At 37.9% G+C, this 26,057-nt stretch overlaps 1 protein-coding gene across 3 annotated transcripts in view; it reads left to right on the top strand.

The window, feature by feature from the left end:
* Positions 1–26,057, top strand: part of LOC137195157 (protein turtle homolog B-like) — a 155,016-nt gene that overhangs the window by 57,267 nt on the left and 71,692 nt on the right. For all 3 annotated transcript variants that reach the window (XM_067607307.1, XM_067607306.1, XM_067607305.1), the window contains exons 4-5: positions 15,237–15,388; positions 20,091–20,208. In XM_067607307.1, coding sequence (XP_067463408.1) covers positions 15,237–15,388; positions 20,091–20,208 — 270 coding nt within the window. The remainder of the gene's footprint in view (positions 1–15,236; positions 15,389–20,090; positions 20,209–26,057) is intronic.

Genomic DNA, 26,057 nt, shown 5'->3' with positions numbered 1-26,057 from the left:
AGAAGCTGAAACCAGCAAATGTTTGGTATTTTTGCTTGACTAAAATGACTGACAGATTGTTAAAACTGAACTGTTTCAAATCATTGTCAGCACATTTTTACACAGCGGTCAGTTTGGTTGAGATACTGACCAGTAACCACAAGGTCAGATGTGCAGTCCCCATAGTAAGAGGTCGAAAGAAACCTTAACACAGATTATTGCTCAACATCAGAATAAGCTCATGCTGGCTGTGTTATAACTAGAATACCTACATGCTATGTTATCGTAAGTGTCTCTGGAGAGGAATGTAAAATGTGTAACCCACACAGGTGTCAACACTTGGGACTCTCTCACAGAAACTAAGAATATTCTTGTCTTCACTTGGTAGCTCAAACGTTCATCAAGTCACTTAATCAGATAGCATATGATGATGCTAGTTGCTGTGGTAACAGACACACCAGATATGGTCCTGTACACCTCCCCCCACCCCCCCTCCCCTCTTGCGGTCACAGTACATTAGCTCAGTTTCATCAGTGTTGCTCTTGTTCCGTTTGACTTCGCCTTGCTTCTCCTCTCTCTTCCACAAGTGTCTGAAGGCCTCAGGCTCCGTCCTCTGCCTCTTTTTCTCTTTCTGTCTTCATGTCTGTCGCTCCTCTGCTGACTTTTACTGTGTTGTTACCACATCAGACATGAGCTGCAGTACTTTTGTCAGTGGTAGTAGTCAGACAGTCAGACACAGCTGACTGTAACTTTCTAGTTCTACCAAAATGTTAGCTTTGGTCAGAGAAGTGCCAAAAAAGAATGATGTGTTACGGTTGACTCAGATGGGGTTAAAATGAGACTGGAGATGGTCAGTTTATCATTTAGGGATGTCAGAAAGTAGACGTCAACCATGGTCAGTGTTTTTTAATAATTAAATAGTGAAACGTCTTTGAAAACATATATTTAGACATGTTACAAAATGTAAATCTATACAGTACTTTTGGCCATGTGGAATCAACAAATCACAAAGTGCCACTGGCATAACAACGGACAAAGATGTACATTATCAGGCCAGTTTTGCATTATGATCCCATCACAAGGCCTCAGATGGATGTACTTTATCTGAATCACTATGTCATCCCTGCTGCTTTTATTGAATAGGATATGTATTTAAGAGATGAGATAGGTGTCAAATTAAATACATGCTGGGTCAACTTTGCAGCTAAGTGTTTCATTTTATAAGGAAGTAGAAGAAAAAAAAAACAAAGCAAGATGTTAGAGGAGGTTGCCAGTGTGGGTGGAAATTCAATCTGACGACAAACTTTTGAAATAAAAAATGAAATCTGATTTACTTCATAAATAGTAGCCTATGACATGAAATAAAAAAGATGGTTACTCTAAGAGGCAAAACCCTTTAATGGGAATCTTCAGGTTTGGAGACTCATTTTTGCTGAGCAGTGTTGATTTGCATGTATGCACTTAGCCAACTGGGGTGAGGCCACCATGTCCCAATGGGAGCTGGGTGGTGACCACTCAGTCAAGCAGTGGAGGCCACACTCACCATCCTGCCTGCGTAACAGTGATGGTGGGCCGGCCTTAAATGTGCAGCAGTACCATACGATGCAAACCAAAAGCTCTCTGAGAATCCTCTTTTATCATCAAATTTGAAGTTTCATAGGGGAGGGCCTGATGTGGTACAGGAGCACTCCCTCTGACAGCACCTGCCTTGAATGCAATTGTGATGTCCTGCTTCACTTACCAAGAAGGCGGCTTGTTCAGTGAAATGAAGGTGATGAGTTGTCACCACTAGCCTGTGTGTCTTCCTCATCCTTTGCTGGAAAGACACACAGCAGTGAGACGGTGGTGGTGGTGTCAGGAGACTAGGGCTCTGGGGAGTCCCCTGCTGCTTTGATTGCTGATGTCATCCACCTGCAGCTCCACAGGGGAAAACTCTCACCAGGCTCTGTGCCTGGCAGGAAGAAGCGATCCAGACCCATTCAGTCTTTGAGGGCAGTGGTGTTGTGGTCTACACCTTGGCAGACGTACTGTAATAAGATTGGTGACGAACATGGCCCAACTGAACAGCCTTTGAACTTAACAACGCTCATGCCGAACTCCCTTAAAAAATATACAATTTTGTCTGAAGGTGTAAGACAAGCAACATGGATGATATTTCAAAAGTAAAGTAACACTAGGAGCCACTGTTTAATTCAGCACCTATTTTGTAGGTAAATGTGGACTTACTTCTGTAAAAATGTAACTTAAATGAGTAGTTAACAAGCAACTCATCACTAACTATTGTTATGTTAAATTGTCATTTTTTTCAATGAAGTTCGGTATCAACGTTACTCACTTCTTTGAAAAGCACCGATGAGGGGCTCGATGTAACAGGTGCAGGAGTACGCACCAGCAGTGGGGCATGGATCTATCCTCTTGGTGGACCGTCAACTGATGCTTCAGCTGGGTTTAAAATAACTCCTTGAGCGCTACTGTTGAACAAAAATGGCCCCATTCACCAGTAACAGTTAATACCATGACACCAGCGGCTATGAACCCGGCTCCGCTGGCCAGGAGAGAGTGTAAACAAACGGAGGAAGAGAGGAGGGCTAAGCTAAGGCTAATCCTCACTGGCTATCTCTATCCAGCATTTTCTTTGCCAATGTATGGTCTCTGGTGAAAAACATATATGAACTGTGACTGCGGATCACCACTCATAAAAGGATTATGGACTGAAACTTCATGATTTTTACAGAAACATGGCTTAACAGCAGTGTCCCCGATGGCGCCATTGAACTACTGGGGTGCTACATCCTCAGGGCGGATACAACAGCCAATGACTCCTGTAAGACCAGAGGGGCATGGGGGACTGTGCATTTATGTTAACAAAGCTTGGTGCATGGTGCCATTATTGAGAGACACTGCTCTGCTAACCTAGAATATCTCATAGTTAAGTGTAGACCTTTCTATCTGCCCCCCCGCCCCCCCAGCAGATAGAAAGGTCATGCTAGTCACCCCTCTGTATAATTTCAGACCCATCCAAAAAATCCTGAACACAAAAACAGTGAAAAACTGTTTAATGCTCTAACTCCACAATTCAGTAATGCATAGTTCAGTCTTTTCATGTTTTCAGCAATTATTTTCTAATATGTATAATGTGTTTCAAAAGAAATCTCTGATTTATCCTCTATACAGACTTGCTCTAAGGAGCACACTTAGAAGTAGAGCTGCTAGTTGATTAACTCGATCTACATAAAATCAATCAGCAACTATTTTGATAATTGATTAATCGTTTTAGTCATTTTGACAGCCCTGTTTCCTAGAAATTATGTTCATATACAACTAAATTGCATTCCCAATTACATTGCTTTGACAAATGTAATCGCTGCCTGAATTATGTTCACTGGTAATAGTTTTCTGAATTAATGAAGTGCTACATTGATATATTGCTCTGAAGTTGCACAGAGGAGGCCGGGGTGGATGGAGGGACTTCAAAATGTAGGACTCTGACAACAGAGACCCAAGTTTACATCCTGAGTCCTGCTTGTGGTCGGGTTTAGGCGATAAAAGCACTTTGGTTCAGGTTTTGAAAGATGGTGGTTTTGCTTAAATGTTAATAACCATGTTGTGCTTGAAGTCACTGCATTTTTTCTGTTTTAAACATAGACCACAATCTTTCCTTAACCTTAACCAAGTGCTGCCAATGCCTAAACATAACCATCAAAAGTTTTTAAAATATTACTGTAGTTTCCACTAATGGATATTGTGCTGCAAGATCAGATTTTACTCATATGTTCAGTATCAACATTTTTGCAACTAGCCACATATGTTAATTAAAATTTTTTCTCATTATGTTGAGAGAACACATAATAACACATGATGTTTCTAGCAAAATTTAGTGCAATTTAGTCATATATGAACGTTATTTCTGGGATCATTTTGCTAGCAAAAATGCCAAAAATTCACTTGTTCCAGCTTCTAAAATGAGAATATTTTGTGCATTTCTTTGTCATATATGACAGTAAACTGACTATCTTTGAGGTTTCAGACTGTTAGTTGGACAAAACAAGACATTTTAATACATCTGCTTGAGCTGTGGGGAATTATAACAGGTGTTTTACACCACACTTATGACAATTCATTGACTAAATGATTAATCAATAATAAAAATAATCGTTACTTACGTCCTGCGTAGAAGTAAAAAAGTTATTTGTGAAAACTGAAGAATAATAAATATGTCTCAAGCAACTTTTGTACTTTTTAACCTTTAAGTTTAGTTAGAACGTTTGAGAGTAATTCTCAAGTGATCACATTATTGATCACCTGTACTGTATGATCAGACAGGAATCAGAGACAAGGATTTATCCTACATCAGACTCATGGTGATGTAGTGATGTCATTTTTTTATATTTGTGTGATTTTTAGTTTTTAAAAGGTTATCTTATTTGTATGAAATCCATAATACCTTCAGTAGCAAATAACGTGAAATTAACATCAATCTCATATATTTATAATCCAGAAATGTATAAATAGGGATGAAATTAAAAGACATTGCTGAAATGGAAACAAAGAAGAAAGCAGCTGCTGCAAAAAGAGTACTTTTACATCTAAAATATGTCATTAATAGCTTTTATTCTTCATTTTATGAGTGTAAGATTTTTTACTGGTCTTTCACTGAAGTCCACAATTTCCCTCTAGCAGTTTGATAGATACAGGCCCAGCTTTCTGCCCATAGTTACTGTGTGAAAAGATCAATGGTCAACCTTTAAGAGCATTAGGTGATGAGCATTGGTGAAAGTTGTTATTAAAAAATATATTTAGTTTGACGTTTTATGGGGTTTTAACAGGGTTTTACAATGATCTGTGTGATGTCATCTACATGAATGCACCCAAGCTTCACATCCTCACGACTTCACATCTGAGTTTGTGTCAATATATTGAATAATACAGGGCTGGCAGACTGTAGATATTATGTAATCACAGTGAACCAGTTAGTACCATACAGCATTGGTGTTCGTTCTTCAATGGTAAAGCTACTAACTGTGACTTTGTGAATACCCACATCTTAGAAAAATGGCTTTTCATCATCTGGGCATTGATATTAGGAGTGTGTTGAAAATTTATGTAGGTGTTTCACCTTATTGTAATTGTAATGATGGGCTCTTTAAGGTTCAGGGCCCAGGTACATACTCATACTGGATGAAGCTCCAACACTGCTTCTATTTATAGTCCCCCATTTGCGATCCAGCTCTCCCTATCATTGTCAAACATCAGTGGTTGTCGGTGATTACTCCGAGCACTTTAGCTGTCAGCTCTGCTGGCATTGTAGAAGTAAGTGATGCATATAGATTCCAGGTGAGATGCATATAGATTGTGGGTGAGAGTGCTATATCACGCTCCTGCTTTTCCTCCATAAATTGACACCTCTGCTTCTTTCCTGTGAACTTATATCGCCCTGGAACTCCTTCCAGATGGAGTGTGAGTGAGGAGTGGATGAGCAGGAAGAGAGGATCTGTACGTAAGAATGATGTAATTATCGTGCAAGCTGCTTGCTCTAAAAAAAATATCAGGTCAGCCTTTGCATGAAGAAAGCATCTCTACTACTTGTTGTATTTCGAAGTTATTGCTGTTATGGACCATTCCGTTGATACAGAATTTTAGATTTTAAGGTGGTTTTGAATTGACATATATGCAGTTCTTAGCAGTTCAGAAAATGTATGGATGGATGAAGAGGATCACTGCAGCAGTCCAATGGGCACTATCCCAGTTTCTTCTTCTAAGAAAATTTCGACTCCCATTATTCACCACGTTCTCCTTCACAGTGCAAGAGGTGATGCCAGAGAAGCAAGGTTCATATCTCCAGGGGTTAGTCTTCAACTGCTCCCCTCAAAATACCTTCAGCACATCCTTCCGCTTGCCATCCCTGTGTTCTGCTGCAGAACTCTGCAGTGCCTGCATGCTGCACACCAGCCCCAGTCTACCTCTCTCTCTCTTTTTCTCTCTGTTGATGTAGCTTTCTTCTCTCTTTTCCTCTGACTTTCTGTCTCTCTCTGCCTCTTTACTTCTTCCCTCATTATCTTTCCCTCTTATGAGCTGTTTGGCACTTGCGAATACACAAACACAGGTTGAGGAAAAGGGGGTATGGATGTCATTGTGCCCCCTCCCTGTCATGGTCTAAAAACAGATTAACGCATGACCAATGGCCACTGCTTATTCCATATAGGATTAACTGACACAGTCCTGAAGGGAGTGTCCAAATGACCCAGACAAAATGCTCCATCAAGAAAATAATCAATCCATAAAAATCTAACAAGTTTATACAGCTATTCTTCTAAATATAAGATCATTTACTGACAGCTGTCATGATGTGATGTTGACTGGAAGGAAAGGTACTGTATGATATTGGCATGTTAAAACAGTGAACTAGCCTAAATATGACTTTGAAGTACCTTAATGAGAAAGTATTAGGCCACATATTTACAGTGATATCAATAATGATCACGCTGTTTTGCAGAACCTGTGTCATTGAAAGCCAATGCCAGAATCTTCTTTTCATGATGATTTATGGACACTTTTTTTCCTTATGGAGAACATTCTTGGAACCAGTTGAGTCCTTTTTAATCACAATGAAGACGTGTGTTTCCACAGCAGCAAATAGCCACACTGAGCCTCACCTTTATGGCCCTGCTTGGTAGCATTGCTTACCGTGGTGACTAGAGAGAAAGCTCTGTTTTAAAATCTCACAGTGTTCAGCTCTCAGTATTTAGTTCAAACTGCTTCTACTTCTAATAACTTTGCATCTAACTGAATATCTGTGGTTTGGAGTTTATTTTTAGTCCTACGTTGCTGATAATATTTTCAGATAACACCCTTATTTTACTGTTTACTGATTCCAATGGTATCAAAGCTGTATTAAGTTACTGCTGATGCAAACCCAACATTTCCTGCTGCTGCCATTTGATGTTTTCCCTCAGTTAGCTGAACTTTGTTATTGGTGATATTCTTAAGTAAAAAATTGTCCACACAACAAGATATGGTCATACTAAGCATCATGAGTTTTAATAGCAGGGAGGAATAGTACAAGCAGGAACAGCAACAGTGAGCTGTTAGATGAAGAGCAGCAGTCAACAGGCTCACACTGGGATTTGTTGCGAACCAACACACCTCCAACACATCATCAACATGCTGTGCTGTGGAAAAACTCTCACACCATGCCAGCAAGGCCTCAATGGCCGCGGTTACTCACAGCTCAGGTTGGCGTGAGCATCCCAACCCTATCAAAACATAGCAGAAGGGAATACCAACATCTTTACCATATGCTGATAGTACATTTTGCATCAACAGACACAAATCAGATAAATGGTTTACTGAACAGTAAGAGCAGATAAAATAGAGTATAAAAAGCTCCCAGCATCAAGGTTATTACTTTCTCAGGAGATAAGTATTTATTCATGTGACCTCCACAGTGACACAGATAGCTGCCTGTCGCTGTTACAGCAACAGAAACAGTTTTGATGGACATGTGGGTCTGTAAACACCCAACTAAAACACCTGTTCCCAGGCTATTAGAAATACCATATCTATTCCAACTCTATCACTAAAAGCTCACAATCATTTTCTTGTAATATAAGGCTGCTGCCTTTCAATGAATGAATATATTAGCACACTTTACAGTATGTACCAATGTAACAGTTAGTTCTGTGCCAAAGCCTCCTGCGGAACACAGTTAGTACTAACATTTTATTGCTGTCACATATGCCACTGCTTAGAATAGGTCAATGATATTCTGACCTCATCATGGTAATCACTGCCATGCTAGATTTATGAACCACATCTCATCACCCGCAGATTTTGCGTGACAGGATGCAGTTAGGAGTGACTTAAAATCAGAGTGGACATGTAGTACAGTATATTGGGAAGCACGGCCAACACCACATTAGTTTCCTTGCATTTTTTCCAACGTGCAAATTCAGATTTGATCTTTTACAAAAATGCAGTGTGAATGGCATAAAAAATCTACATAAGAAACATTTGATGTTAGCAGTAAATTTAGCAAATTACTTCAATCAGAAAACTGAAGAATTTTCTCACAGAGCACCGCTTTCAATATGAATTCTCTATGTATCTTTATATATACAGTAATACTATATGTCAAAGACTTGATTATTATTGAAATATTGTGAATGAATGATGCTGAAAAATTGCTCAGCTACATTGGAAACCACTTAAAGTGATCACATCTGTCCGTATCAAATTGATCACTATAAGCGGATGATTATTATAACCAAATTTTTTCTTTATTTCTGATGCAGATTACCATCTAACTGACATCTGTATATTTATTACATGAATATAAAGGAGTGAAATGGGCAGCTTAGCTATTTACTGAATTTTATCGACTGTTTCAAAATACAGAACAGCTGGGCCAAACACTTGTTTGAAACAGCTGCATCTTGTTGGCTCGTTTCTGGCAGTTTGTCATAAGCTTCGAGGACACTACGTTTTTCATTGAGAGACTTTCTTTTTCCCGTCATGATGTCAATGTGCAGGCAGCAGCAGCCTCAAATAACCAGCAGGAAGCTGACAGTTTGTGCATTTAGGCTGCGTGGGTGGGGGCCGCAGTGGCCCGCAGTGAGAAAGTTGAACCAGAATCAAGTTTTGGAAAAACGCAACCCATAACGCTGCGGTGGCCAATCAGGGCTGGTGATCAGACTGATTAGAGCTGTAACCCTCCCATGAAGGAGGACAAAAACATTATTAGGAAGAGGGGAGGACATTTCTCTTCGTTTGATAAAATTATAAGTTAAGTTAGGCTTTGATGTTGTCTTCTCGACTCATTTTAAAAAAAGACGAGAGAGAGAGAGGGGGGTTTGTGTGCACCTCTGCACAAACCCACAGATGTGCACTGCAGCTGCTAATGGCATATCATACCTGTATCATGGGAGGAAAATAGAATAACTGTAGTTTAAATTTTTTTTCCGTATGTTTTCATGTATGAAAAAAACCAACATGAACACTGTAAGCAGACTACTTGATTACTATAAGCAAATTATTTAAATTTCTGGCCCAAGCTTTTTGATCCGTATAAGCGGTTGATCACTGTAACCATGATCACTATAAGTGGTTTCCACTGCATATTGATTCCATTACAAAGTCAAAGCTGTAACATAAGTAGTAAAAAATGCATGCAAACATGTTCATGTATAATGTACTATATTTGTAGTTTCAGTAGGTAGAACATTTACTTAATGTTGTGTAATTTGGGTACAGTCAAACAAAATTCACAATGACACTCCTTTACAGATGTGAATTGTGAGTCTTATGGAGGGTTTTGTTGTCACCAATATCAGTTTCTATGTGCTGCAGTAGTACCATTTAAACAAGCCATTCTACAGGTGGAAGCTGTAGTGTTAATTTAAATCAAAAAGAACTGTCACATTACATATAACACTGAAGTGTGGAAAATTGTGTTACTGCAACTGTAACATGGCTTTTTGTTTGACCATTTCACCATAAATTCTGAAACTGCATTAATTTATTTAAAAAAAAAGAGACCTGGTTTGAGAGAAGCCATAGAACAGTCGGACTATTTTTCAAATAAACCTGTGGATTATTTGACAATGCAGTTGACTCGTATAGACCCAAATAACAACACAAGTGCCGGCAGCAGCTTGATGCTCATCAATTAACAATAAGCTGCTTTGTAAAAAAAACAGCAATATAATAATAATTTCCGAAAAGCAAATGTAAGTCATAGAAACTAATCCCAAAAATAAATGGTTTGTATAATTGAAAGACCCATTTATTAAGATAATTGAAAGTCATATTTCCACCTCCTGCACCAACAATAAAAAAACAGTCTGCAGCCAACTGGACAATAGATATACATAACATACATAGTTTTCTAACCAATTTTATTTGATTAACTAACAATGTGACTTGTGAATACAGTGCCTTGTGAAAGCTGGCTATCTATTATTGGGAATCAAAGTGTCCTTGAATGCACCGCTGAGGAGGTTTCTAAAAATAATACCTGCTCACAACAGCAGTTTGTTCACATGACAATAATGCAACTTTTTCAAAAAGTAAAGGTGAGCAAGTTTCAAGGCTCTGCAAACTGATTTTCACAGCGTGCTGAAATATCAATATAAAAACTTCATATAAAAACTTCAGAAATAAAGTTGCGTTCAGGCAGTTTCTAGTTAATCGATGAAACTGTAACAAAAACCCCTCCATGATGCTTGAAAACCAGGTAAAGACACCATAAAAACCATATCATCATATTATGATTAATGTGTGGTAGTGTGGTTATATAGATGTGACTATATCTCTATATATGTCTACTCTACTGTCCAATATAGACATGTAACATTCTTCTATTAAAGATTTTTCTATTTTCATATGAAAGTCATGCAAAATGTGCCTTTGATGAAAGTCATAATACCATTCATCCTTCAGCAGCAGCAGATAATCTAAAAAGCAGCTGCACATACGGTACTGTAGAATGCCCAGAATGAAAGGTAATCATTAAGAAAATAGCTCAATATTGTTGCTCATGCTCATTTTCCTCCTGATCTACTGTCATGTCTTATAATGATCGCTATCATTGCTTCTGGCCATTGAACCAGCAAATCCTAATGAGAATAGCTAAATAAACAAGCCAGTTTTAAACAGCAGGAGATTTTTAGGGAAGCAGGAGATTCCAGCACATTTGCGATATTCTTACTTTCCACTAACACAAAATATGAAGTGCATTAGTTGAAATAAATGTTTTTGAAAAAATTGCATGGTTGACTGGAGTGCTTTTGTTACCATCTCAGTGTTATGGCAAAGCACATGGCGTGGAATTAGCACTATGGCCTGGCTTATGATTGCAGATGGAATGACATGTTAGCAATTGAGAGGCTACAGGATTACACATGTAAGCAGATCAGCTTCAGTCCTAAGGTGATTAGATTGAGAATATCAAAACAGGAATTATGAATAAAATCTCTATAGAATCACTGACGGTGATATTGGCGTGTGTATGTGTAGATAGAATGGAGTTTTGCTCAGGTTAAATGGGGGTGGGGCAGTTAGAAAATGCAGCTTAAGTATGTTTTGGTAGGAAGACGTGCCAAATGTCATGTATGATCATCCTGCCTCGTAATCTAGAAGGCCTTGAAGCAAAAGAGGATTTAGAAAATGGTTTTACAAAATGCAGCATGCCTGCCACATCAGTGCTTGTGTATGAATTTAAAAAAAATAACACACACACACACTCGATGGAAGTGTAAAAGCCCTGAAAGGCGAGGTGAAAAGCTGTTTTTGCAGTGTATGTTGTTCAGATTGGTTAGTCATTAGATATTAAGACACATTCATCTTTACCATACATATTTAATATATGAAAACTTTAATTATAAATAGAGGCACTATATAGAATCACACAAAACAACTTTGCAACTCCAACTTCAGGGAACTTGTGTCCTTGAAAAAGGACAAGAACAAGTTATCTTGTTTGTTCTTTTAAAATTGCTGTTGCAGCTGCAGAAAATGTCAAACCTATTGCTCCCTTTGTGACAGAAGATTTTCCCAGGGACAGATGTGTCTGTGCAGAAGTGTTTATGACAGCTAACATGAAGGCTTTCATGACCTGCTTGTGTGTGTTCTGTTGGTTTATGTGTACTCCCACCATCAGCAGTCAAAGCCATTCATGTTTATGTATATGACACTCCATGCTATCTGGCTTCCATTGTTTACTTTTCTGCGCCAGTACAAATCTAAAATAGCCGACTCTGAGACATTTGCAACCAGCCAGATAGCAAAAGCAAAGCTAGGTAAATGTTTATACACATGCATTATTAAGTGGTCTCTTGGTAACTTGATTGAATGGCCGCTCTCCTGCTATTATGTACACGGCTGGTCCCTTAAAGGAGAAATGAGAAGCTGCTGTCTAACAAGGTACCTTTTTAAGACAATCTGTCCCAGGCTCTGCAAAATAACAGCACATTTACACAACATAACATTATTCTATGATGACAGTTAGGCCTTTTGTTGTTGTTGTTAAATTTAAAGTTAAAACCCAATGACCTTTACAACTCCTCTCTGCAAAGATGTGTCACCACTTGCTTCACTACTTTTTGAGAAAAGATAAATACTGTATGTATTCAGAAGAGAAGACATAAAAATAATAAAAACCTATTATAGAACTGTGATAAACTTCGAGGAGGCATTTTTCCCTCCACATTGCCATGCATGTCCATCAAGAGCCCAACAGATGATCCGTCTGCTCAGTGACTGTGTTCTTCACAGGCTCAGTACAGCTAGATTGAACTACCAGTGTAGTTTTGTATTCCTATTGTGGAATTCTGCTTAGGAAGCAGTGAGCGATGCTCACTCACTGTGCAGAGGCAGTGGCTAATCAATGCTTGACAATAAACAAGTGAGTGCAAGGAAGTACTGTATCAGGGAGTATTGTAGCTACAGCTACACTGAGTCAAAGCAGGTGTATTATTTGTAAGATTTCCCCTGTGCTAACCAAAGAATTCTGACTTGTCAGAACGCAGCAGTGTTTTCCTTAATAAAAATCTTGACTTTTTAGTTGCTGCAGCAGTCATGTAGATGTCAAGGACCTGTGCAGCTTCTAGACTGATCTGTACTTGTTTGCCACAAATTGTAATGAGGCAATCTTCTTCCTGTTTTGGTTGAAGCTCTTCCTTTTTTCTGCAAGTCAAACATCATCATACACTCCTTTTCTACAGAGTAGCTATTTTATAGTTTTTATAGCCAATATGCTATTTACCTCATGAGTTTCAGCAACAAGTGCTCCAACTCCACAATTTTGTCTTAACTTCCTGTCTATGCCGGAAGTAGGAATATGTCACGTTGGGTACATTGACACCTGCTGCTTGTGATCACCTCGTGCCTACATTTGAGCAAATATCTGAATAGTTTTACAATATAATGCACAGCATGGAGGACTGATAGAGCTGAAAGAACACAACAGACTTTCCACAGCAGTCTGACAAACATCAAATGCTATTTACACAGCAACGTTAATTAGATCATTTCTCCCACTGGGATCAGCTGCTCATGTTACTGATATAATAGTCATGGTATTTGTGTATCATTGTGTGTTTGTGTGTTGATATCATAACAGACACAAGTTGTGTGAGTGTGGCTGTTCAAAATGATTCTCTAAACCATTTATATGAAAGTTATTTTTATCTCACTATTAGCAAACCTACCAGGGTAACAAACAAATCTGCTACACTAATTGATAACATATGATTTAATAATACTAGATGGACATAAGTTAAAAAACAATGACTCAGTAGTCACTTATAGAAATTTCAATCCAAGCAATAAATCAAAATTTAAAGAAATGTTGGAGAAAGTTTTCTTTGAAAATGTATACAGGGAGAGCAATGCAAAGTCAGCTTATCAAGCATTTATGAAACTATTTAATTCAACTTTCACAAAATGTTTTCTGCTGGTTACTCGTTCTGTTGATACTGGGAGAAATTATAACAATCCTTGGTTTTCTGCTGGATTGAAAAAGTCTTCCATAATTAAAAACAAACTAAACAACAAACAAAAATATATTCCATCGCCAACTCCCTTCAATTTAGCTACTTATTAATCGTACAGAAACAAATACATTCATCTCCTTAGAGCAGCCAAGAAAAGGTTCTTCAGTCACCAGTTTATAAAATCTGATAGCAGTATCAAGGCTGCATGGAAAATTATTAATCAGCTACTTTCAAAGAAAAAACTTCTCCTCACAATTTCCTTCAATCTTTACAGATGGAAGTTCTACTTTCCCGGATCCTTTTGATATACACTAGCTTGTAGGTTCAATGATTTCTTTTCAAGTGATGTATCTCTTGCTAAAAAGATACTTGACACAAAAGTTAATCTATTAGATTATATAAATGGTTCTTTTCCACCTTTTAGTCATTTTGATCTGCCTGACTTTAAGGAGGTGAATGATATTATATTAGACTTTAAAAAATCAGCTCCGGGTCATGATGGAATTTGCACCTCCCTAATCAAAGAAGTCATGACTCCTATCAGTGAATCTTTAACACTCATTTTTGCATTATCCATGGAAACTGGCATTATGCCCTCTGACCTAAAAGTGGCTAAAGTTATTCCACTATTTAAAATAGGTGATCCAGGATCCTTTACAAACTATCGTCCAATTTCAGTGTTGCCATGGTGTTGTAAGATTTTGGAAAAAACTAGTGTATAAAAGAATCCAGGAACACTTGAACTCATACAGTATTCTGTACAATCATCAATATGGATTCTGTACAAATCATTCAACTTATATGGCGCCTTTAGAATTTACTGAGAGAATTTATACAGCTTTAGATAATAATGAGTATGCATTTGACACTGTTAACCATGCTATTTTGCTTTAAAAAATGTATAGATATGACTTTCATGGTAATGTTTATAAGTAGCCCAGTAACTATGTTCTAAATATGTTTTTATTAATGGCCATGAATCAAAAAGAAATATAATGCAGTATGTTATACCGCAAGGATTCATATTAGGACCTTTATTATTTCTTATTTATATTAATGATCTTGCTGCAATATCTAACATTGCATTCCTTTTGCTCTTTGCAGATGACACCAACCTTTTTATCTCAAATAGAGATTTAACAACTCTCATTAGAGAAATAAATTATGATCTTCTCAATTACTTACAATAGTTTCAAACAAATGAATTGTCATTAAATGTCAGAAAGTCTAATGTCATGTTATTTGCAGGAAATAAGAACTATGACCGTGAGCAAATTAAACTTCATATTCATAATGAAGAAATAATCAAAGTTTCATCAGCATGTTTTTTAGGTATTCTGATTGATGATAGACTGTCTTGGAGAGAGAAGGTTGGTTTTATCTGCAATGTATATACACAATACATATTTCTTAACATCATATTATAGTTTAATTTAATCATATTTAACATGCTATAATATTGTATGGGAAAGCACTTTTCCAACTTATCTGTACAAAATATTGCTGCTGCAGAACTGAAGAACTGTCCTGACTGTTGGAATCTTATTACCAAGAATGTATATTTCAAAGGAATCTATACTCAGAAATGCACTGGTGTAATATGGGTTGTCACTGTCAGATGAATATAATTAGTTGCTGCTTATAAAACAGATGATTGATTGATTGATACAGATCCAAAACAAGAAAATAAAAAAAATTATAAAAATGACATATTATTAACATGTCCTTGTTTCTTCTTTTCCTCCAAACTATCCTTTGACTCCTCAGCTCCCCCCACATTCACGGATACGCCACCTCAGTACGTAGAGGCCAAGGAAGGGGGTAGCATCACTTTGACCTGCACGGCCTTCGGCAACCCCAAACCCTCTGTCAGCTGGCTGCGGGAAGGCATCCTCATGGTCAGCAGTGCCAAGTATAAGGTATATACTTTCTGTCTCTATGTCTCATCTGTTTATTGATTGGGGCAGGGTCATCCAGCAAGCAAGCAAGGCACTGCGTCGTCAGTCAAATATGTTCATGCGCACATTCCTGTTAGATTAAGATGAATGTCTCTATTTTACTTTTTACTTCTTGATCTCTTGAATAGATAGAATTTGAATGGAATAGAACTACTGCTGTAATAACTCTCCATTCCATAACTTTAAATTAAAATTTGCATGAAGAGATTTTTTGGCCACTTGGGGGCAGCAGAAACAAGCTGTAAACAACTATACTGATATAACATCACCTTTTTAATTAATATGGCAAACTTGTAAACAAACAGTTGCTTATTTACACATCCAGTAAATGTAGAAAAATCTTATCATTCATTTAGAGTCATGTTTGTTTTGACTAGACGAATTTAAGTCCAATATTCACTCTGGTTTCAACAAACTCTTGAAGGAAAATGTCTCTTTAGCTGCTAAATGTTCCACTATGTTCACCAGCTAGTCGCTAACTGTGTCTGTCTGCTGAAAACTAAACGAACCAAACAAAGTTACAGGCCGTAAAACCGATACAATGAGCTTAAAGACACTAAAACGTTTCATTGAGGTGAGGGGAACTGCAGAGTCAGGTGACGATTATCTGTGGGTTCATCATTTATTCATCATTCATTTATTGTTAAAGCTGGAGTGCGGGACTTTTGTCTCCCCCTTCTGGGAGTGAGAGTAATTACAAAAACACTGTCGACACATGCTTACGTCATAGTCTAAATAAATTCATAAATTATCATACTTTTTTTTTTTTTATCCCCATTCAAGTCAGCAGAAAGCTAACCAGAAGTTAGCCACTTGGCTGCTAGAAGTCTCTAGCCAGTGCGGGAATGTTAAACCCAACATAAGATTAAAAACTCTGTATACTGTGAAATACAGAGAGATTTATCTGGTCGTGATAGGGTTAATCAGCATTGTGTGAACTCGTTTGGCAAGGGCTTGAATGTAACATATGTTCATTTACAGTGGTGTGAAAAAGTGTTTGCCCCCTTCCTGTTTTCTTTTTTTTTTTGCATGTTTGTCACACTTAAATGTTTCAGATCATTAAACAAATTTAAGTGTTAGTCAAAGATAACACAAGTAAACACAAAATGCAGTTTTTAAATGAAGGTTTTTATTATTAAGGGAGAAAAAAAATCCAAACCTATATGGCCCTGTGTGAAAAAGTGTTTGCCTGACCTGCCTGACCAAGTGAAGTAGACGAAAAGATCCTCAAAAGCTAGACATCATGCCGAGAGCCAAAGAAATTCAAGAGCAAATGAGAAAGAAAGTAATTGAGATCTATCAGTCTGGAAAAGGTTATGAAGCCATTTCTAAAGCTTTGGGACTCCAGCGAACCACAGTGAGAGCCATTATCCACAAATGGTGAAATCATGGAACAGTGGTGAACCTTCTCAGGAGTGGCCGGCTGACCGAAATTACCCCAAGAGCGCAGTGACGACTCACCCAAGAGGTCACAAAAGACCCCACATCAACATCCAAAGAACGGCAGGCTTCACTTGCCTCAGTTAAGGTCAGTGTTCATGACTCCACCATAAGAAAGAGATGGTGGTGTGTGTCCCATTACATCTGGCGTAAAAGTAACGCCGCATTTCAGAAAAAGAACATCATAGCAACAGTAAAATATGGTGGTGGTAGTGTGATGGTCTGGGGCTGTTTTGCTACTTCAGAGCCTGGAAGACTTGCTGTGATAAATGGAACCATGAATTCTGCTGTCTACCAAAAAATCCTGAAGGAGAATGTCCGTCCATCTGTTCGTGACCTTAAGTTGAAGTGAACTTGGGTTCTGCAGCAGGACAATGATCCAAAACACACCAGCAAGTCCACCTCTGAAAGGCTGAAGAAAAACAAAATGAAGACTTTGGAGGGGCCTAGTCAAAGTCCCGACCTGAATCCTATTGAGATGCTGTGGCATGACCTTAAAAAGGCGGTTCATGCTCGAAAACCCTTCAATGTGGCTGAAATTACAACAATTCTGCAAAGATGAGTGGGCCAAAAGCACTGTAAAAGACTCATTGCAAGTTATCGCAAACGCTTGATAGCAGTTGTTGCTGCTAAGGGAGGCCCAACCAGTTGTTAACTTTAGGGGGCAATCACTTTTTCACACAGGGCCATGTAGGTTTGGATTTTGTTTTCCCTTAATAATAAAAACCTTCATTTAAAAACTGCATTTTGTGTTTACTTGTGTTGTCTTTGTCTTATATTTAAATTTGTTTAATGATCTGAAACATTTAGGTGTGACAAACATGCAAAAAAAAAAGAAATCAGGAAGGGGGCAAACACTTTTTCACACCACTGTAAATGAACATATGTTACATTCAAGCCCTTGCCAAACGAGTTCACACAATGCTGATTAACCCTATCACGACCAGATAAATCTCTGTATTTCACAGTATAAACACTTTTTCACACCACTGTATATGTAAAACAACTGCACTGCAGGTTTAATATAAGAATATTTATTACAGGCACTGTAAGGTTTGAGTCTTTGGCTGATTTGCACTATATCTTGTGGAAACTAAACATGCTTAGATGGGTTACAGTGGTCACTTGTATTATGTGTTGTAACAGCTTTATCTCCCAGGCACTCTCCATGACTTTATCTCCCGGCTAAATTAAAGACCTTTCTGCCATACCATCAGTAAGAGCATAAAAATGGCAAAATTCACTGAACTCCTCATATATTCAGGTTGACTTTTCACTCTCTTTACCCCTTTTATTGTTATCTTTCATTTTTTAATCACTTCTGTATCGTCTCTTTTGTATACTGATCTGCTAGTGAGTGTGATCCCTGTAGGATTTACTGTAAGCGTAACAGCTCAGTGAATAAATCGTAATTGCAGTCGGGATCTTTAAACCTTAGTCATCTTTACTCCCTTTTACACGCACTATGACAGAGTTTAGCTTTACTTAGAATTTGCCTCTAATGAGAAAAGAAGCATTTGTGTTGGTAGTGTATGGTCTCCAGTATCTAACATAGAGTTCTGCATATAGGAATGACTCCCCCACATTAGATCAATTATTTAAATGACTGAGCTTTGTTCACAGGAGAGAATATACAGTATCTAAATGTGTCTCTGTCTCAAGCAGCACCTTCCCCCAAGTCAATACACTCTACTGTATTCTTCTATAGACTGATGAGCAACTGTACAACCTGTAGCTCTAACATGATGATGTGCTCTATACTGAATAAATGTGATTCAACAAATGACTGAAGTCTTTAAACTGCAAGTTGTTGCATCAGGCTGTATTTTCTGCTGCCAGATGTGTCTGTTTTCTTTGAAACATGAATTTACATCTTTTGCCTGAGAGTATTCATCTCTTGTGGGATGGAAGGTCAAGGGCTGAGTGCATCCTCTGAAGAAGTTTTCACTTAAGCTGTGTTTATTTGATATGCGAACTAACCATAAAAATGTTGTTGTTTTTTTTAAAGCTTCCGCAAAAGCAGTAAATACTGTTTTAAATTCAGTTAGTAACTACATCTAAAGCAGACAAGAAAACCTTTCATATTGCTGAGTTTAAAGGCTGTAAAAATATGTGCTGGAACAGCTATGGCAGGCACTGAGGGAGAGATCCAACCACTTCAGTTTCAACATTACTCCCTGTGCTTTCTCCTTGAAATCTCTTTAATGGCATCAGAAAAGCCCAGATCTGCAGTATGCTCATCACTACACAAACACTGGTTTACAATCTGAAACAATTTCAACTTTTCACTACCTGTAGACTTGGGGGTGACATTGTATAGTAAAAGTGTCCTCTGTCCTTTTAGGGTGCACTTGGTGAGATTTGTGAGGTAGTTTTGGCTTTCTCAGTGCAGAACAGTACTGTCTCATTTTATTCTCAGCCGAAAAGCTGATTAAGAAAAAACATAAGTATTTCAGTATATCCGGTATTGTAATATGAGTTTGATTCCTGCTCTAATTAGCAGCAGCAGATTACCAGTAGTCTATTGTTAAAATCCAACTATTGTTCATTCCGGTTGCAGGCAATATTAGGTTTTTACCAGAGACCTGGAAATGTTGTAATTCCCTCATCACTGCAGAAGTTTGATCAAAAGCATACATTACTTCCTGCCTCTTAAATCAAAAGATGATATTTTTGGAGTCATCCTTTCAAAGCTTTGGATTATGAATTAATGAAACCATTGATTTATCTTTCTCTCATATGAGGTGTAATTGAAGTGTGTTTAGGTAGTTGTACAGAATGTTAGGTCCATTTACACTGTGTGATTTTGGGCTGTCTGAGATGAAAGTTGACTATCGTGAGAGAAACGTGGTGAAATCTTGGGTCGTCAGTCCAAAACGGCTGTCCAGAACACACCGAGACATTTTTATTTGGTTTCCTGCATTTTCTCATGATTTGACTTCCATCTATCAGGATATTTAAATCAAAAATCAAAATTCAATTTGTGCACATATCTATGTTTAAAGTCAAATTAAAGTGAAACACAGAATTTATAAAACTTAAATTACACTCAGAACTTCACCTCTAGTGTATATATGCATATGTGCATTTACTATATGTGTGAATACATGTGGTCACAGTGCAACCTTGTGGATAAAGACTTGAGTTTAAGGCCTTTCACCAAAGGTCCAGTAGACTTACTGAAAAGTAGACTTTTAAGAGTTGCGTGTGTGTGTGTGTTCAGGTGTCTGATGGGAGTTTGACGGTGCTATCCATCACCCGGGAGGATCGTGGGGCCTACACATGTCGAGCCTTCAGCCCCCAAGGAGAGGCCATTCACACCACACGGCTGCTAGTACAAGGTGGGCCCTGTGTGTGTGTGTGTGTGTGTGTTGCTGTGTCCTTTGTTTTTATAGCTATATCCTATGAAATGCACATTTTAATCAGAGCTCCAATATTACTGTATTTTTTTCTTATGGCACAAACTTTTTTTTTTTGATAAATAAATGATTTTATAAAGAGCTATGAAAAAATGATGGCATGTTGGCTCACAAGTCTGTTTTGGATAAATTTCCCATTTGTTTTCATCCTCAGACAGAATGAAATATAGCTCACATTAACTGACCCTGAGCATCACACTGCCCAATACTAACTGACGCTTAATAGACTTAATTGTTATGGTGGGTATCTTTTTCATCTCAAAACATGCACTCAGGACTCTGTCAGAAAGTGATTACATTTAAATTAAATTTAATTTAAATTGAATTTATTGCCATATTTTGCCTGATATTCACTTGACATTTTAACAATGTTTTACATCTGTGGTAAACAGCCACAGTTCAGTACACAGTTCTGTACATTCAGTTTGCACTAAAACACAGCAACTTTGAACTTTTTTGTAGCGTAAGAATGAGATACTAAGTGTGGTGCTTTGATAGGACATTTTTATTTGGTTATTTCTTTTATGTGATTTTAGAGAAAAGACATAGAAAACATGTTATAATGTCATGATAGATTATATGTGGACATTTTCACTATTTAGAAATGTACTGACTTGCTGGAAACCAGTAAAACTACCTTTTTAGAACTAAAGCTGTATACAGCCTGCATTTCCCAAAACTTTTTTTAACTTCACGCCTCATGTTTACAGACATTGTTGGCTCTAGCTACTCAAGAGTGTGCATGATATTCCAATGAACAGTTACTAAACCTAAGAAAGACTATATATAGTTAACTCTACAGGTAGTGAGAAAGAACCATGAGTGGTAACAGAGCATCAACACACAGCACAGATTAAAAGCTCCCCTCATGTAATGCTAACATGTACTGTATGGAATTCCTGCTGTTTACCACCCAGATATACCAGACACTAAATATATGCCAGATGTCTTATGTTAGTGCAATAATTCAGATGACTGCAATGTATACAGGCAAGACTTCACTTATAACAAACTGTATAACAAGCTGCAGGGGATCATGAAAAGATCCAGAGTGTACACCTGTTTGTGATTTTTTCCTTTAAAAAAAAAAAAAAATCATAGGCCTTACAATGAGGATAATTTTCCATCCAAAGCCTTCTGCAATCACCAAGTCACACACTGAACCTTTAAACGGATGTCAAACTGACCACCAAAGCACTGATCATCTGGCCTGCTTTTGTACTAGTTTCTATGCAAAACCATCCTCCACCTTATTAAAGAGGGCATATCATGCACATTTCAAGGTCTATATTTATATTCTGGGACTCTACTAGAATATCTTTGCATGATTTACAATTCAGAAAACTCCTTATTTATCTTATACTGGCCCTTTATGCCGTCCCCAGTTCAGCCTCTGTCTGAAACAGGCTGTTTTAGCTCCTGTCTCTTTAAGGCCCCCACCCGAGGAGCCCACTCACTTCCAGAAGCTGCATCATGGCTGACTCCAAGTGGTTCTTTACTCAAAATGACAACTTCCCAAACACATTCGTACATGTAGTAGCTGAAATATGTGAGAGGACAACATAAACACCACATGGAAAAACCTTTGCAACAACCTTAGCAACCAAAGCTATGGAACAGATGGCTGCTTATGGGCGTGCACAATGAGTTGTTGTCAGCTTGTTGGCAACGTAGAAAAAACCGTTGCAAACAAGAGCAGGTTTAGAGCAAGTTGAAGCCCTGGCTAATTTCTATATAAGTTAACCTCAGGTTTTGGAACTTTGACCATGTTTAACATCCAACATCATAACTAGCTAAATATTAATAACAGAAAACCAGAAAACGCATAATATGGCCCCTTTAAAATCCAGATGCTCTAACCAGATGACTAGGTACTAATGGCTAATTATGCACTCAGAGGTTGACAGAGGCTCCTCATGTTGATCATCTCATAAGCATTATAAGTCATTCTGGGTTGTTTTTTACCCCCCACATAGAAAATGATGATGTCACTCAAAAACCCATCTGTAGCATGTACACTATTTTTGCTAAAAATCCCAAAATGCAACACCTTTGATAGACGAAGCAGGAAGAATACATTCTTGTGGGTATGTGGGAGGAATGCAGTATCAGCAGGTGGAGTTTGGACAGGCTTCAGTAATGGCCAATCATATCAGCTCCTCTCATCCCCTTTAAAATGCAGCAGACAGTTTAATGAGCCAGTAGGAGAGTCAAGGCTGGCTTTGCTGGAGAAAGCTGTTCTTCTCTCTGAGGTGCAGAGTCGCAGAACCACAGATATTGAATACAGCAAGCTAAATGTGATTTTGGGGGCCGACGATGTCTATTTTTCAGTTGAATTTGAGCCACTAAAATACTTGTCTTTGACTAATGATGTGAAGCAAATTTAGAAGACAGTGATATCTGCATGTAGGCTACTACAGTCACATGTAGAGGAAGATGAATTTTCATTATTACGGTTTGTTGTTTTTTTTTGGAAGTTATTGTAAAGGGTTGTGTATATGGGTATATTCAGGGTGCAATTTGCCAGGGGGATGGTGGGGATTTTCCCCCCACAGGTCTATATATCCTTCCCTCTGCTGAGTTATTTTTATCCCTGGTGGGAACAAAATGTATCCCCTTCATTGTGATTTGTGCTGCGTCACCCAAAGACCATATAAAACATCTAAAATAAAAATAGGCTATTTAAAAAAAAATCTAAGTAAAGCACTGCAATGTGAGAACAGTCATTAGTGCAAACAACATTAAAATCAGAAACGGACTTTCACTGTCAGCGCTCACGCTTGTGTGACAATAGAGATAACACTGTATCTAGGCTACGTGATGACGCAGTAAATGGACCAGGGGTCGCCACCTTCCTTGCTCTGAGATTTGCAGAGATGTGGGTAAAAGAGGGGCAACACGCCGAGGATGACCCCTCCACATTAAAGCATAAAAAGAAGACAGAAGTCCATCATCAAAGCAGACTGTTTTCTTAGTCTGACAAGTAGGAATGTACTGTAGCCTGTTTATTTTTATGATGACAGCACGTTGTGTTTTGCATGTTGTGATTTTGTTTTGTTGTATGTCATGACATCTCCTATGTGTCTGCATGAGGAAAGGACAAGGTATGAACTTGACATCACATCTCTGATATAAAATATTGTTCTACTTCATGAATTAAATTTAAAAAAAACCCAAAAGGATTAAAATATTCCGGCAAATGCAAGTCCAAGTTTCTTAATAGTTTCATTAAAGTTCATAATTATTTTATAAATGTTACTGTAACAGCTGCAAGAAATAGCCTAATATGCTTCATAATCTATATAAGCCCACTGTGGTTCTGTTATATTTTCATGAATATAAATGTTTCAAAAACATCTCCCCCTCTGATTTTTCACAAATGGCACCATGGGTATATTAACATGCAAGCACTGTAGAAAAGAACAGATAAGTAAAGAGGAAGAGGTCAGTAGCTGTAAGATAGAGTGGTTTGGAAGAATAGCAGTATAGAGTGAGAAAATAGAAAGCAATCATTTATATAATCAAGAAAGATTTCAGGATGTGCTTTCCAGTAGAAACGTTGTTTCAAACAAATCAATAAGGCACACGGCAAGCTACCAGACCTCTACGCCAGCAAGGACACTGAACTTGATCTATATCGATCCACAACAGCAATGGGAACTATGTGAACCCCAAAACCAATTTCATTGTTTTTTTGTACTTTTAATCAAGTACATTGTGTGATTGGAACAAAAAATATTAAAATGTGGCTGTGAGTCTGTACGGCACAGTGATTGTTTGTTTGTTTTTTTGTCAATATATTTTATTGATTTTCGAAGTTTTTATCCCACAAAAGTAAAAGATCCAAAACGTGCATATTTGACTTCAGTTCACCTACTCATCCCTCAAAGAAGCACTATTCATCAAATATGCTGACAAATTGAGTTCCCCATTCCCATCCCTACCACCCTACCCACCCACCCATAGGATTACAGGTTATAGGTGAAGGAGGGGAAAATATAATCAAATAATTGTATTAATTACTCAAGAAAAAGAAAGTTTGGGGATGTTCACTACTGTAATAGGACATTTATGGGTTCTACCCACTTTATCGAGAGGTTCCTGTAGAGAGTCATAAAAACCAAGAAAGGGCCTCCATATCTTAGTAAAGGTTTGAGTGTGAATGTTTTCTAGCTATAGGGAATACATATCATCTTTGACCCAATGAGAAAAGGATGGAGGAGTGTGTTGCTAACATTTTAAAAGGATCAAATGTCTTGCGAGGAGCGCAGTGAAGGCTATGACCACATATGCTTTATTTGGTAAGAGAGCATGAGATTCCTTTTATGTTAAACCAAAGAGGGCACAGACTGGGTCAGGGTCAAATTGGATTTCAAACATCTCACTAAAAGCTTTAAAAATACTTATCCAGAAGGTGGAGAGATTCGGACATAGCCAGAACATGTGCATTGAGTCTGCTGGCTGGCCTCTACGTCGAGGGCATAATGGATCAATGTTCAGATAAGTCTTTGCCAATCTAGCATTAGTAAACTGAACTCTGTGTACCACTTTCAGTTGTATTAAGCCATGTTTAGTGGACATAGACGATGTGTGTATCAAGTCTAAGACAGAGTCCTGTTGGTCATGTGTTAAAACTACTCCAAGATCAGAGTCCCAGGCCATTTTTAAATTTTCAGTGGAGTGTGGGTTGATGTTGTTAATGAGCTCATAAATCTGGGATATCAATCCTGCGGTCTGAATTCAATTCAAGGATATGGTCTACGTGTGATTTTATGGGCTTATCTGGAAATGAATTAAATGTCTTTTGGACAAAGCTACGGATTTGTAAGTAATGGAAGAAATGGTTCTTAGGTAAGTTGTAAATTTGGGATAATTGAGAGAAAGATGCAAATATGTCTTCTATGTATAGATTATGGATTGATCTAATCCCTTTATTAAATCACAAAGTAAATGCGGGGTCTGTACAGGAGGGAATGAACATGTGATTTGATTTAATGAGGGAGACGGTAGAAGTTCCTTGCATCCCAAAATGTCTTCTCAATTGAGCCCATATTCTTATTGAGTGATTAAATATCATATTTGAACTCAAATTATTGCCAAGAAGGGGCAAGGCTGCACAAACCTCTGAGCCCAAGTGGTGTTGGCATGATGAGAACTCTAATTGCACCCAGTCTGCCTTTCCTGTCTTTGAGCCAGTGAATTAACTTCTGAATGTTGCATGCTCACTAATAAAAAAAGAAATTAGGCAAATCAGACTTCCTGAGTGCTTTGGTCTTTGGAGATGGGTCTTGTTGATCCAACTATTCCCCCATATGATAGAGGTAATACTTTTACTCCTTATAAAGATCTGGAGTTGTTGATTGAGCACATTTTGAATCAATATCCAGGATTTTGTTGAGAAATGCCATATCATTTTGAGTTTTTTTTTTTTTTTGGATTGTAGAAGAATAAGCTATAATGTGGCATGTCTGGGGAGGTGTTTTTCTCTAGAAGAAAACTATCTTGGAAAATATTTGGGCTGAAATGAACTCTACACATTTGTCATCTGATGATAGACGAGGGTTGAATCTTGAGATTTTGTTTGGGGTGAGGGGGGTGGGGGCATTGATTTGGAAGGATCATAGATCGCTAATTACCTCTTTAGAATGAAAAGAAATGTTTTTGTTCATTAATATGGCCGTCCCTCTGGCTTTTACGTTAAATTTGGAATGGTATACCTGACCAATCTAATATCATTTAAGACCAGCAACACTGGCATTACGAAGATGAGT

This window comes from Thunnus thynnus, chromosome 13 (assembly GCF_963924715.1).
Source record: "Thunnus thynnus chromosome 13, fThuThy2.1, whole genome shotgun sequence".
In the NCBI taxonomy this organism is placed as follows: Eukaryota; Metazoa; Chordata; class Actinopteri; order Scombriformes; family Scombridae; genus Thunnus; species Thunnus thynnus.
Note: the sequence above shows the minus strand (reverse complement) of the source record. Positions and strands in the feature narration are given on the sequence as shown.